Source organism: Bufo gargarizans, chromosome 5 (genome assembly GCF_014858855.1).
Source record: "Bufo gargarizans isolate SCDJY-AF-19 chromosome 5, ASM1485885v1, whole genome shotgun sequence".
In the NCBI taxonomy this organism is placed as follows: Eukaryota; Metazoa; Chordata; class Amphibia; order Anura; family Bufonidae; genus Bufo; species Bufo gargarizans.
In genome coordinates this window covers 467,556,082-467,568,230 of record NC_058084.1, presented here as the reverse complement: position 1 = coordinate 467,568,230, position 12,149 = coordinate 467,556,082, and the positions used below count along the sequence as shown (strand labels likewise).

The window sequence follows — 12,149 nt, the reverse complement described above, 5'->3', positions numbered from 1 at the left end:
TACACACACTGTCATACATGCATGCACCCTTACATACACACACTGTCATACATACAGGTCTCTTACATACACACACTGTCATACATGCATGCACCCCTACATACACACACTGTCATACATGCAGGCACTCTTACATACACACACTGTCATACATGCATGCACCCTTACATACACACACTGTCATACATACATGGACTCTTACATACACACACTGTCATACATGTACTCTTACATACACACACTGTCATACATGCATGCACCCCTACATACACACACTGTCATACATGCAGGCACTCTTACATACACACACTGTCATACATGCATGCACCCTTACATACACACACTGTCATACATACATGGACTCTTACATACACACACTGTCATACATACATGGACTCTTACATACACACACTGTCATACATGCATGCACTCTTACATACACACACTGTCATACATACATGGGCTCTTACATACACACACTGTCATACATACATGGGCTCTTACATACACACACTGTCATACATACATGGGCTCTTACATACACACACTGTCATACATGCAGGTACTCTTACATACACACACTGTCATACATGCATGCACTCATACATACACACACTGTCATACATGCAGGCACTCTTACATACACACACTGTCATACATGCATGCACTCTTACATACACACACTGTCATACATGCACTCTTACATACACACACACTGTCATACATGCAGGCACTCATACATACACACACACACACACACACACTGTCATACATGCATGCACTCTTACATACACACACTGTCATACATGCAGGCACTTTTTTAAACCAATTACAATACATGTAGATTCCTTCCTCACCTCATGGCCCTCTGTATTGCTAGTTGTGTCCCCAGGTCCTGAGCCAGTGTCCTCCCCCTCGCAGCAGCGGGGCTCCAGACTGATCACACAGGCAGCAGTCCTTCCAGCAGAGCTGCCTCATCGGAGGAGATCCTGTCAAGTGCTATTGACTGACAGGTTTTAGTCCAATCAGTGTTCCTGGTCAGAGTAAGGCTGTTTCCACATCATCTGATTTACATAGAATCGCAGCAAATTGCCTCGTTTTTTTTGCCGCGATTTTATGAAAATCAGATCATGTGGAAACAGCCTTACTCTGACCAGAAGTGCCGATTACACAAAACTTGTCAGCTGCCATGAATCAGCGCTGGTGTGGAGCCCCCCTGGCAGGCAGCATGCATCCTACTGTGTACAGGGGAGCCTGGTCCTGACTGACTACCAGTGTGAACAGACCCCAGAGGTAGGTGAGTTCATACACAGGAATACCTAGTGTCCTAACTCACCCTATAGGACCCTGGTACTAATGTCAGGACGGAGAAAAAAGGAAGGACGGACAGCAGTCTCCCTCAGGCCTTAATACAAATGACAGGGAAATGCAACACACAAAATAACCCAAACAAAATACAAAAGGGAAAGAAAACACTTAACTTTAAGTGTCTATGGCAGCACCAGGAACTCAGCCCAGATCCACACACCAGCTATCCACAACTCAAACAGAAGCTACAAACCGCACAGCATTGTGGGAGAAACAGCAATAAAGAGAGAAGGTTAAATGACCCTAATATCCACACCTGGGGAAAGAAGGAGCGGCGAGCGCCAGAAACAATACAGACATCATCTGAGCCAAACGGAAAACATGTCTCACCGATCTCCTGCCACCTGCCCTCATTAGTGCCCTTCACAATTAATAATGCACCCATTAGTGCCCCCAGTAATATTATTGTCCCTAGTAATAGTAATGCCCCCTTTAGTTCCCCCCAGAATTACTAATACCCCATCAGTGCCCCCAGTAATAGTAATGCCCCTAGTAATATTAATGCCTCTAGTAATAGTAATGCCCCCATTAGTGCCCCCCAGAGTTAGTAATGCCCCCATCAGAGCCCCCAGTAATAGTAATGCCCCCATTAGTGCCACCCAGAGTTAATAATGCCCCCGTTAGTGCCCCCCAGTAATAGTAATGCCTCTATTAGTGCTCCCCAGAAATAATTATGCCCCCATTGGAGACCCCCAGAATTAATAATGCCCTCATTAGTGCCCCCCAGAATTAATAATGCCCCTATTAGCGCTCCCCTAGTAATAGTAATGCCCCCATTAGTGCCCCCAGAATTACTAATGCTCCTTATTAGAGCCCCCCCCAGTTAGAATAATGCTCCCCATTAGTGCCCCCTTCTCTGTCCTCCTGCACCGAGCCCTCCACCAGTGAGGCACAGGGGCACTGAGTTACTGGTTTGGGTGGCGACCCTACTTGTGCACTAGGCCTGAAGCCTATCAGAAGGGAATGGGGGTGCAGGGCGGCATGGCTTCCCTGCCCCGCTGAGGCCCCTAAAGGTATCGCTGTAATGAGGACAGTGATACATAATTTGTGATGTGCCACCAAGGGGCGTCCTGTGGGCCCCCCAGGTTTAGGAGCCCAGTCTCAATGAGGACTGCTGAGGCCCCTATAGCTACGCCTCTGAATTTGTTGCACCACATTCTCTCCACAAGAAGATGGATGCACAGCTACTACCTTTTGTACAGTGACAACAACAAAAAAAAGATAATAACGGATCGATATCGCATCTTGAGGTATCCGTCAGTTCTGCAGAAGCCCCAGTAGATGTCGCTGTCTTTCATTCAACAGCGCGCTATCTCTACGCACCACTAGAGGTCGCCACGGTCAGTACCGCGATGCGCTGACTCCAAGGTCCGGTAGGTGGCGCCAACCGTGGCGGAAATGATGCAGCCAGTTCCTCTGGGTCGGGAGCCATTAGCCGCACGCTGCATGGACGGTCTGGAGCTCCGCGGGCTGCTGTGACCGGGACACCCCCTGCACCCCGCCCTCCAGCTGCACCGCCGGGCTCAGCCCCCGGGGCTGCTCACACAGGACGAGCGCGGCCGCCGACGAGACCCGGAGGGTGAGTGAACAATAGACGGAAGACCGCGGGCCACGAGCGGGGTCACTGCCGCAGCATCACGGGGGCGGGCTCAGTGCGGGCTCCGGGCCTGTACGGGTGTTCGCCCTAACAGGTGGGGGCTTCGCCGGGTGCGTGCCTCATGGGTGGGGGAGGGACGGGCGAGCACCGCGGGGCCGTTATCAGGGCGCAGGCCTCCTAACTGGGGGGCACTGCCGGGATACCCGCCTCCTAACTGGGGGGGCACTGCCGGGGCGCAGGCCTCCTAACTGGGGGGCACTGCCGGGGCGCAGGCCTCCTAACTGGGGGGCACTGCCGGGGCGCAGGCCTCCTAACTGGGGGGCACTGCCGGGGTGCAGGCCTCCTAACTGGGGGGCACTGCCGTGGCCCACGCCTCCTAACTGGGGGGCACTGCCGGGGCGCACGCCCCGTAACTGGGGGGATCTGCGGGGGCGCACGCCTCGTAACTTGAGGGTGGGGGGCTCTGCCGGGGCACACGCCTCCTAACTGGGGGGCACTGCCGGGGCGCACGCCCCGTAACTTGAGGGTGGGGGGCACTGCCGGGGCGCACGCCCCGTAACTTGAGGGTGGGGGGCACTGCCGAGGCGCACGCCCCGTAACTGGTGGGGGGGGGGGGCACTGCCGGGGCGCACGCCCCGTAACTGGTGGGGGGGGGGGCACTGCCGGGGCGCACGCCCCGTAACTGGTGGGGGGTGGGGGGCACTGCCGGGGCGCACGCCCCGTAACTGGTGGGGGGGGGCACTGCCGGGGCGCACGCCCCGTAACTGGTGGGGGGGGGCACGCCCCATAACTGGTGGGGGGCAGCACTGCTGGGGCGCCCGCCCCGTAACTTGGGGGGGGGGGGGCACTGCCGGGGCGCCCGCCCCGTAACTTGGGGGGGGGGGCACTGCCGGGGCGCACTCCCCGTAACTGGTGGGGGGGGGGGCACGCCCCGTAACTGGTGGGGGGCAGCACTGCTGGGGCGCCCGCCCCGTAACTTGGGGGGGGGGGCACTGCCGGGGCGCCCGCCCGTAACTTGGGGAGGGGGGCCCTCACCTGCGGTATAGGGGCGTGTCGGGAGCTGACTTTGGGTGACCCAGCGACCCTTGTGTACGGGCAGAGTGTCTCTGGAGGACCCATTGATGTAATACCTCCCGTCCCCTGTGGGGGAGCTGCAGACTGACCGCCCGGTCTCCCCACAGAGCGCTGGGATTTGCTTGGTCACCGGGAACCTTCTCCTTCACATCCAGAGGCTGAAACCCCATCTGGACCTCATACTTATCACAGCTGAGGGTTTGTTACAGTGTATGACATAATCATCCAAACATCAGCACCAGTGTCTCTTCTGCCGATAGTCTGTTACAATGTGTCAGTCTGGAGTCCAGGTTCACAGAGGATTGTCTAGACTGGATACAATTGTAACAAACCCCCGGATGTGACAAGGCAGGATCAGTTTTTAGTCTGTATGGAAACAAAAGTGTCCAGCTCACTGACTGCAAACAGAGGTACTGAAAATGGGGAGAAAATAAAAGTAGTGCTGGTTGATGTCTGCAGCCAGTACACGGGACCTGACTTCTTTGAGCTAGCAAGGGGTTAATGTGTGGCTTATCTCCCCCATGTGATACATTGTATCCCTGAGGCTTCCTGCTGAGCTCCCTGCACATGAAGGGGTTAATCAGCAGCTTGTTGTTCCAGACATGTGGCCTCTGGGAGAACCCGCCAAACTGGAGGACACGGCCCCGCCCCCTCCGACACCGAGCCCGCCCCCTCCCCGCTGTCACAAGTCGTATCCCTCTGTCCTCTTACACTTGTATTATAGTATGTGCACCCCCAAATAGGGACTCTATGGATGCATGTGACACAGGTGCACCCCCAGATAGGGACTCTGTGGATGCATGTGACACAGGTGCACCCCCAGATAGGGACTCTATGGATGCATGTGACACAGGTGCACCCCCAGATAGGGACTCTTTGGATGCATGTGACACAGGTGCACCCCCAGATAGGGACTCTATGGATGCATGTGACACAGGTGCACCCCCAGATAGGGACTCTATGGATGCATGTGACACAGGTGCACCCCCAGATAGGGACTCTATGGATGCATGTGACACAGGTGCACCCCCAGATAGGGACTCTATGGATGCATGTGACACAGGTGCACCCCCAGATAGGGACTCTATGGATGCATGTGACACAGGTGCACCCCCAGATAGGGACTCTATGGATGCATGTGACACAGGTGCACCCCCAGATAGGGACTCTGGATGCATGTGACACAGGTGCACCCCCAGATAGGGACTCTATGGATGCATGTGACACAGGTGCACCCCCAGATAGGGACTCTATGGATGCATGTGACACAGGTGCACCCCCAGATAGGGACTCTATGGATGCATGTGACACAGGTGCACCCCCAGATAGGGACTCTGGATGCATGTGACACAGGTGCACCCCCAGATAGGGACTCTGGATGCATGTGACACAGGTGCACCCCCAGATAGGGACTCTGGATGCATGTGACACAGGTGCACCCCCAGATAGGGACTCTATGGATGCATGTGACACAGGTGCACCCCCAGATATAAACAGTGGATGCACGTCAGGAGTTCCGAAACCACAACTCACTTCTGTGGGAGTTATAGTTTCACAGCCCCTCGTATACATATTTGTCATTCTCTCTTGCTTAGTCATTACCCCCTTTTTTGCTGAATGGTTGCTCCCGCTTACAGCTCTTACAATGTACTGGATGATTTTAAGTACTGGGGGGGGGGTTATGATGGAGAACTCTCATTAATCTGCTGTTTTCTCCCCCTGTTGCAGATTTAAATGCTGAGAGTTTGAATCCAGTTGCACTAATGTCTGACGGAAGCCTCCCTGTTCGAAGAATTGGCACCAGAGCGGCGGTACGGCAAGAGGCCTCTAACATGGCGGAATCTGATGCTTCTTCCAGCTCTGAACCGGCACCTTCCACCCCCCAGAAGCTCGACAACTCTCCAAAGTTGGAACCTTTACTGGAACCCAAACCGGAGCCGATGGATACGTCGCCTCCTGCGAGCACAGACCAGCCGCTGTCCATCATGCAGACCGCCCCCATCCTCACCACCGTACAACTCAAGGACACGGTGCTTCTGCCGCCGCTCGGGACCGGCCTCTACACCGGACGGAAACGGAAAGCCAATTTCTCCAATGAAGAGACGGAGACGCTGGTCAGGGACGTGGTCCAACATTTCAGTGCCCTGTACGGGTCCGAGGCGCTGCGCACAGAGTCCACCCGCCGGAACCAGCGCCGCAGCCAGCTCTGGACCCAGATACAGAAAAACGTCAACGAACTGGGGTACACGCCGCGCAGCATCGACGACCTGAAGCACAAATGGCGCGACCTGCGCTTGGAAGTCAAAAGGAAGATCACCCATCGGAGGACGGGCACCAAGGAGACCCCCACTCCTGTAGGGACCCCCGTTATTGACACTAAGCTCAGCCAACTAGAGGACCTGGTGGCCTCGACGATAGGACACCACTGCACGCTGGACGGGGAGCAGGAGGGCATGTACATGGAGCCTGGTAAGTGCTGGGGGTCCGGGGCTGCGTCTCCCACAGCGCACCGCAGGGAACGTTAGCAGATACAGAATTGTGAATGCAGCTCTGGATGTGACTGAAGTATAAGTTTTGCTGCCTTTCATTATCATTAGTTATGAAATATCTCTGCTTGCTGTCATAATGAGCGGCCTTTGGTGACATGCAAAAAAAAAAAGTCCTGCAGATTCGTAATTAACTGTGTACCTCTGCTTGCTGCCACTGAATAGCAGCATTCAGTTCTTGTGGTTTTGTAGCCTCCAATGCAGTTGTGAACAGAGTCCACCACCGATTGCTGAGGGGTTGTTACAGTTGTATCCAAATTTAAACAAAACTCCATGAGCTGAAAATCCTGCACTGATACATTGTAACAAACCATGCCTTTAAGAAGCTGTGCCGTATTTCGTGCTTCCTTTGACGGCCTCCGTTTGTTTCCTCCTCCAGGGGTACCGCGACAATCCATATTCTTCTCATGCAGAGGAGGGATCGGGGACTTGAGCAGCGACAGGGGTTGCGACAGGATGGGCACCACCGGTGAGTATCCGCCGCCGATCTGTGTCTGCTGCTCCGGGCGTAGCAAGAAGTTCTGCAGCTTCCCAGTGTTGTGTTTCAATTCCTCATCATTTACAAGATCTCTGCTTGCTGCCTCTGAATGGCAACATCACAGCTTTAAGGGCATTCACATGTCGTGTTTATAGTGCATAAGACTTGCCTTGTGTGAATACAGCCTAAAATCTCACCTCCATCCTGGCGGGCGTCGATGCGCTGTAACGAGCTACGCCCCTGTATTCTTGACCGAGTGTTCCTTTTCACTGATGGCAAGCGGAGTAATTGAAAAATGTGAAGAGTTGACGCAAAGGACATTGGACAGTTGCAGCACATTATTGGGGGGATCATAGAGGCTCGGGGGTGCAATGGGCTGATATGGGGCAGGGGTTCCCAGTTGCTAGCCTCTGGGCAGTCAGACGCGCAGTGTGAATTACAGTCTATTCTGCATATGGGGTGGGGGGCTTTAATCTATGTACCCCACAATAGGGGGTCAGTCATGTCCTAGGTCTGATCACTGTAGTTACGTTCTTCTCTCTCTTTCATTCACAGCAAGTCCGAGGCCCACGCCGGAGATGTCGGTCGCGTCCCCTCTGGTTAGCGCATCCCCCGCTCAGCTCTCTTTTGTCCGGGTAACAGAAGACCTAGAGAACGGCGAGCGCGAGAAGGATGTCGCCCCAGGTGTCCCGCTCAAGACCTTCCCCGACACCTGGTCGGCCATGAAGGAGGTGTGCACGCTGGTGACCACCCAGAACCTGATCCCAGCTCAGCAGACCATCGTCACAGCCCCACCGGAGATCCTGACCGTCAAGCAGGAAGTTCTGACCACCAAGCCTGTCTTGGCTCCAGCGCGTTGCGAGTCTCAGAACTCAATTGTCTCGTCCCCGGAAGGGTCCCTCGGTAATCCAGCCGGGCAAACTGAACAGAATGCCGGGGGAAGTGACTGTGACAACAGCAGCAGCAGCCCGGCCATGTCTGTGGTCAAGACAGATGGGGAGACGGTGCAACTGAAGGTGGAGAGTGAAGGAGGAGACAGTCAGGATGCAGGGAAGGATTCTCCGGAACAAGATGACGACAGGGGCAACTGGCAAGAGAATCAGGATGAGTGGGAGAGACAATCCCATTCCCCGCAGCTCAGCGACAACGCCCAGGACGACTCCATGCCCTCTTCATCTTCCCAGGACGGGGACCCTTCTTCAGGAGGCGAGCTCCCCCCAAACGGAGACTGTTCCTTTGACCCAGACGACCGTAAAGCTCCATGTAAATCGAATATGAGTCGGCTGCTTGAGTTGGAGGAGCAGTGGGACCGGTTATACCACCGCGAGCTGGGACTATGGGAGGAAGAGCGGATGCAGCAACAGCAGCAACGCAACCAAGACAGGGAGCTGCAGCAGCAACTGCTCGGCGTGCTGACGGACATTCGAGACGAACTGCGCCAGCTCAGGCAGGAGAGGGCCGTCACCCGGCAGAACCAGGCGGCCGCCACCGCCAATGGCTCCCTCTCGGTAACAGACACTTCTACTATAGCAGCCACCAAACCTAATACCGAAACTCCCACGGTGGCAGAGACCCCAACAAAAAGTACTCCCGTTATTGCAAGGCGTAGGGGGAGGCCCCGCCTCATCAAGCCGACACCAGAGCCCGCCCGCCCCATCCGACCGCAACCAGGTGCTTCTACCAAAAGCTGAGCTTTGTCCCATCCTGGACCTCAGCAACTATGCTAGCTCAAACTGTATAATGCACTGGCTACAAAGAGGTTAACCCCCCCTCCATGCAATAGTTGGAGTAGTAGTCCACACTGGACACGGAAACATCAGTCTGTTTTTATTTTTTATTTTTTTTGCTAGGCTTTGACAGCAAGGAAGTTTCTAGACGCGGAGGGAGCTGCCAGTTTACGGGTCCAGCTCCGCAGGGTATAAGGGGGGTGGGGGGGTCCCGACCGCTAGATGTCTGTATATAAATGTATTTTTTTATAACCCAGGCCTTAAAATGATCCATGCACCTGCATTCCAAGCATTTGTCTTCTGCCCGGGGGTAGAGCCCTATCCCTGCATCGTTTCCCAGCGTCATATAGCAGTATACAGGAAAGGTTTTTCACGTTTATTTTTTCACGTTTTTCCGTTCATGACGTAGAGGAATTGAATGCAGATTTTTGGGATTGTAGCAGCAGTAGAAGTCACTGTATTGTACAAAGCGGTCAGGTTAGAGGAGGAGGAAGAGTCTCCTAGGAGGATTATTTTTTTTTTTATTTAAAAACTTTTATTTTAAAAGATGAAAAACATTTATAGTTTTCTATAATGAACTTCCCTTAGAGTAAGATTTTTTGCAACGCAGAGGACGTCCCCGTGGGACCCTGTGACTCGATCCCGACACCCGGGAGCATGAAAGATAAGAGGGGCGAGTTTTAGCGGACGAGGAGGGGTTTGATTCTCGCTGTACCCACCCCCCCTGTGCTCATCCGATGATTGGACCTTTTAATCTTTTCATGCAATAAAAGGATTTTGTTGTTTTTTTTTACCTTTTTTTTGTTTTTTTTCCTTTTGTGGTAATGTGCGTGAACTCGAGGAGTTAAACCTGCATAAGAAGTTGAAACTTTGCTGATCCTTTGCACTGTCTCAGAGTTACAGCATGTCTTGGGTTAAATTTGTAGACAGAATTATAAATGCAGCTCTGAATGTGACTAGTGTTTAAAGGGGTTGTTCACCTTCAGGGGCCTTCCCCCAATGTCACCAGATCTGCAGAAGAAAGCCCACGTAGCTGCTGCTGCTGCGCACTGCAGGATGTAAGCTCCTTCAGTCCCCGCTGCTGCGCTGTGGTCCTGCAGGGGGTCACATGTGCCATTGCAGCCGCGGTGTTTCCCCGTGCATGACGTGACTGACGGAGCTGAAATCCTGTGGTGGGGAGAAGGTCAGTAAGTATGCTTCCGTCTGCTGGTCCAGCAGTGCTGCGGGGGACTGACCAGAAACTCCAGTCACATCCAGAGCTGCATTTCTAAACCTGCTTGAATCCTAGCACAGATCCCACAATGCACTGCATCTACATTGCCTTCGTAGATGGTCCGGGCAATAGTGAACTTATCACATGGAGTTGTCTTCTGCAAATCCAGGTGATAACTTTCACCCCTTCAAGAGCATCTGCCAGCAGGATTAACCCTTTTCCCCACATGGTTGCCAGGTGCCTGCTGTTTTAAACTGAGACCCTACAGGCAATGTCTATGGCGATAACGCCGATCACAGACATTTTACCTCTCGGATGCTGTGGTCAGTTGCGACCATGGCATTTAAGAGAGGCCTTTCCTCAGCATTGCTACACTCCCAGGGCTCGAACAGCTCCTCGTGCGGCGATAGAGGGACCAGTTTTATTTGCTACAGCCCCCCCCCAAAGTATCAAAGGCCTGCCACAGCTACATTCCTATGAAGCTCGGCCTGTGGCAGAATAGCGAACTTCCCATCGGCTGCAATGTGAGATCATTGAGGTCTGTGGGAGAAAGGTCCTCTTAAGTCCCTCTAGGGGACTATCCCCTCTCCTGACATGTCAGTTTTAGTAACTACTTGCATGCCCCGTGTAATACTAATTCTGGAGCATCTATTCTTAGGACTCTGTGCTGTACCATTCCTGTATTATTCCTTCTAGAAGTTTACAAATACATTGCCACTGGTCTGCAGTAAAGGTACTGCTGGGTGTTACCAGTAGTAGGTGTGTTTGACTCTGTCCAATCAGTGCTGCTGGTGTTACTGGGCGGGGCCCCTCCCAACTGGTAACACCCAGCTCTACCTTTACTGCAAGCTACGGAGCATAAACTTCTAAGACGTAACAGAGGACTGATAACACAGAGCAATAAGAATAGATGCTTCAGCCGTATTACTACAGGAGAGGGGGACGACGGGGCCTCTTCAAGTGTAAAAAAGTTTTTAAAAATGTTTAAAAAATATTTATATATAAATTAAAAATAAACCTCAGGTATCACCGCACCCAGAAAACCGCTGAGCTATTAACATCTAAACATAGTTGCCCCGTATAGTGAGCACCGAAACACAGGGGGAAAATAAAAATGGCTGATTAACTATATACTGTTTTTTTTTTTTTTCGCCCTATAAGACGCACCCCCCCCCAAAAAGTGTGTGTGTGTGTGGGGAGAGAGAGAGAGAGAGAGAGAGAGAGAGAGAGAGAGAGAGAGAGAGAGAGAGATGGCGAGATGGCAGCGGGGCCCAGTGCAGTAACTGTATTCTACTACACCAGGCCCCGCTCACTGTAGTAATCATATAGGCAATGTTAATTCAGCTCCAGTCCAGGCTGTAGTACCGTACTTACTACTAACTTCCATAGCAGGCAGGAGGCCGAGTGGGCCGGAGCCGGCAGCGTAACTCGCTACGTCACACGCCTGCTCCGTCCGCTTTTTGAATAAAGCAGGCGCGTGACGTAGTGAGTTGCGCTGCCGCCTCCTGCCTGCTATGGAAGCTAATAAGTACCGTACTACAGCCTGGATTGGAGATTAATTACTACAGTGACTGCACTGGGCCCCGCTGCCATTACAAAACAAGAGGCTGACCCCCCACCCCCTGTATTGGGGGTCATTCACTACACAGAGACACTGTTATGGGGGGGGAGAGAATCTGTGGATGACACATAGCATAAGATGCTATGTGTAATCCACAGATCCCCCTCCCCCCGTAACAGTGTCATCCACTAGTTCAAAAGTATACCTTTTCGTTAAAAAATGTTTTCCTCCTCAAAAACCTAGGTGCGTCTTATAGGGTGAAAATACGGGTAAATTTGGTATATTAATCGTACTGATCTGGAGAATAAAGGGAACAGGAAAGTTTTGCCACATAGGGGACGCCACAAAAACTAAACCCATAAAACTTGTGGAATTGCTCCCCCCCCCCCATTTGGAATTTTTTCCAGCTTCCCTTTATCTTGTATTCAATATTAAGTGGTGGCGTTAGAAAGGACAATTTGTCCCGCAAAAAAAAGAAAGGAAGGGGGAAGGCAGGGAGTGAGAAACAGGAAGGGGTGAAACCATCACGCTGGGGGTGCAGCGGGAGCCTAGGCCCCACCCCTGCCGCTCGGAATAGATAATTGG

At 52.9% G+C, this 12,149-nt stretch overlaps 1 protein-coding gene across 1 annotated transcript; it reads left to right on the top strand.

The window, feature by feature from the left end:
• Positions 1-2,780: 2,780 nt before the first annotated feature.
• Positions 2,781-9,554, top strand: LOC122938324. Its single transcript, XM_044293762.1, has 4 exons — positions 2,781-2,947; positions 5,768-6,508; positions 6,965-7,054; positions 7,619-9,554. Exons 2-4 carry the CDS (start codon positions 5,803-5,805, stop codon positions 8,752-8,754), a joined length of 1,932 nt encoding a protein of 643 aa, XP_044149697.1. The 5' UTR covers positions 2,781-2,947; positions 5,768-5,802; the 3' UTR covers positions 8,755-9,554.
• The last annotated feature ends 2,595 nt before the right edge of the window (positions 9,555-12,149 follow it).

Bases quoted from the DNA above. Each gene is read 5' to 3' on its own strand.
- LOC122938324 (XM_044293762.1), top strand. From the start codon at position 5,803: ATGTCTGACGGAAGCCTCCCTGTTCGAAGAATTGGCACCAGAGCGGCG. The intron at 6,509-6,964 runs GTAAGTGCTGGG...TTCCTCCTCCAG, and splicing joins GGGCATGTACATGGAGCCTG to GGGTACCGCGACAATCCATA. The intron at 7,055-7,618 runs GTGAGTATCCGC...TTTCATTCACAG, and splicing joins CGACAGGATGGGCACCACCG to CAAGTCCGAGGCCCACGCCG.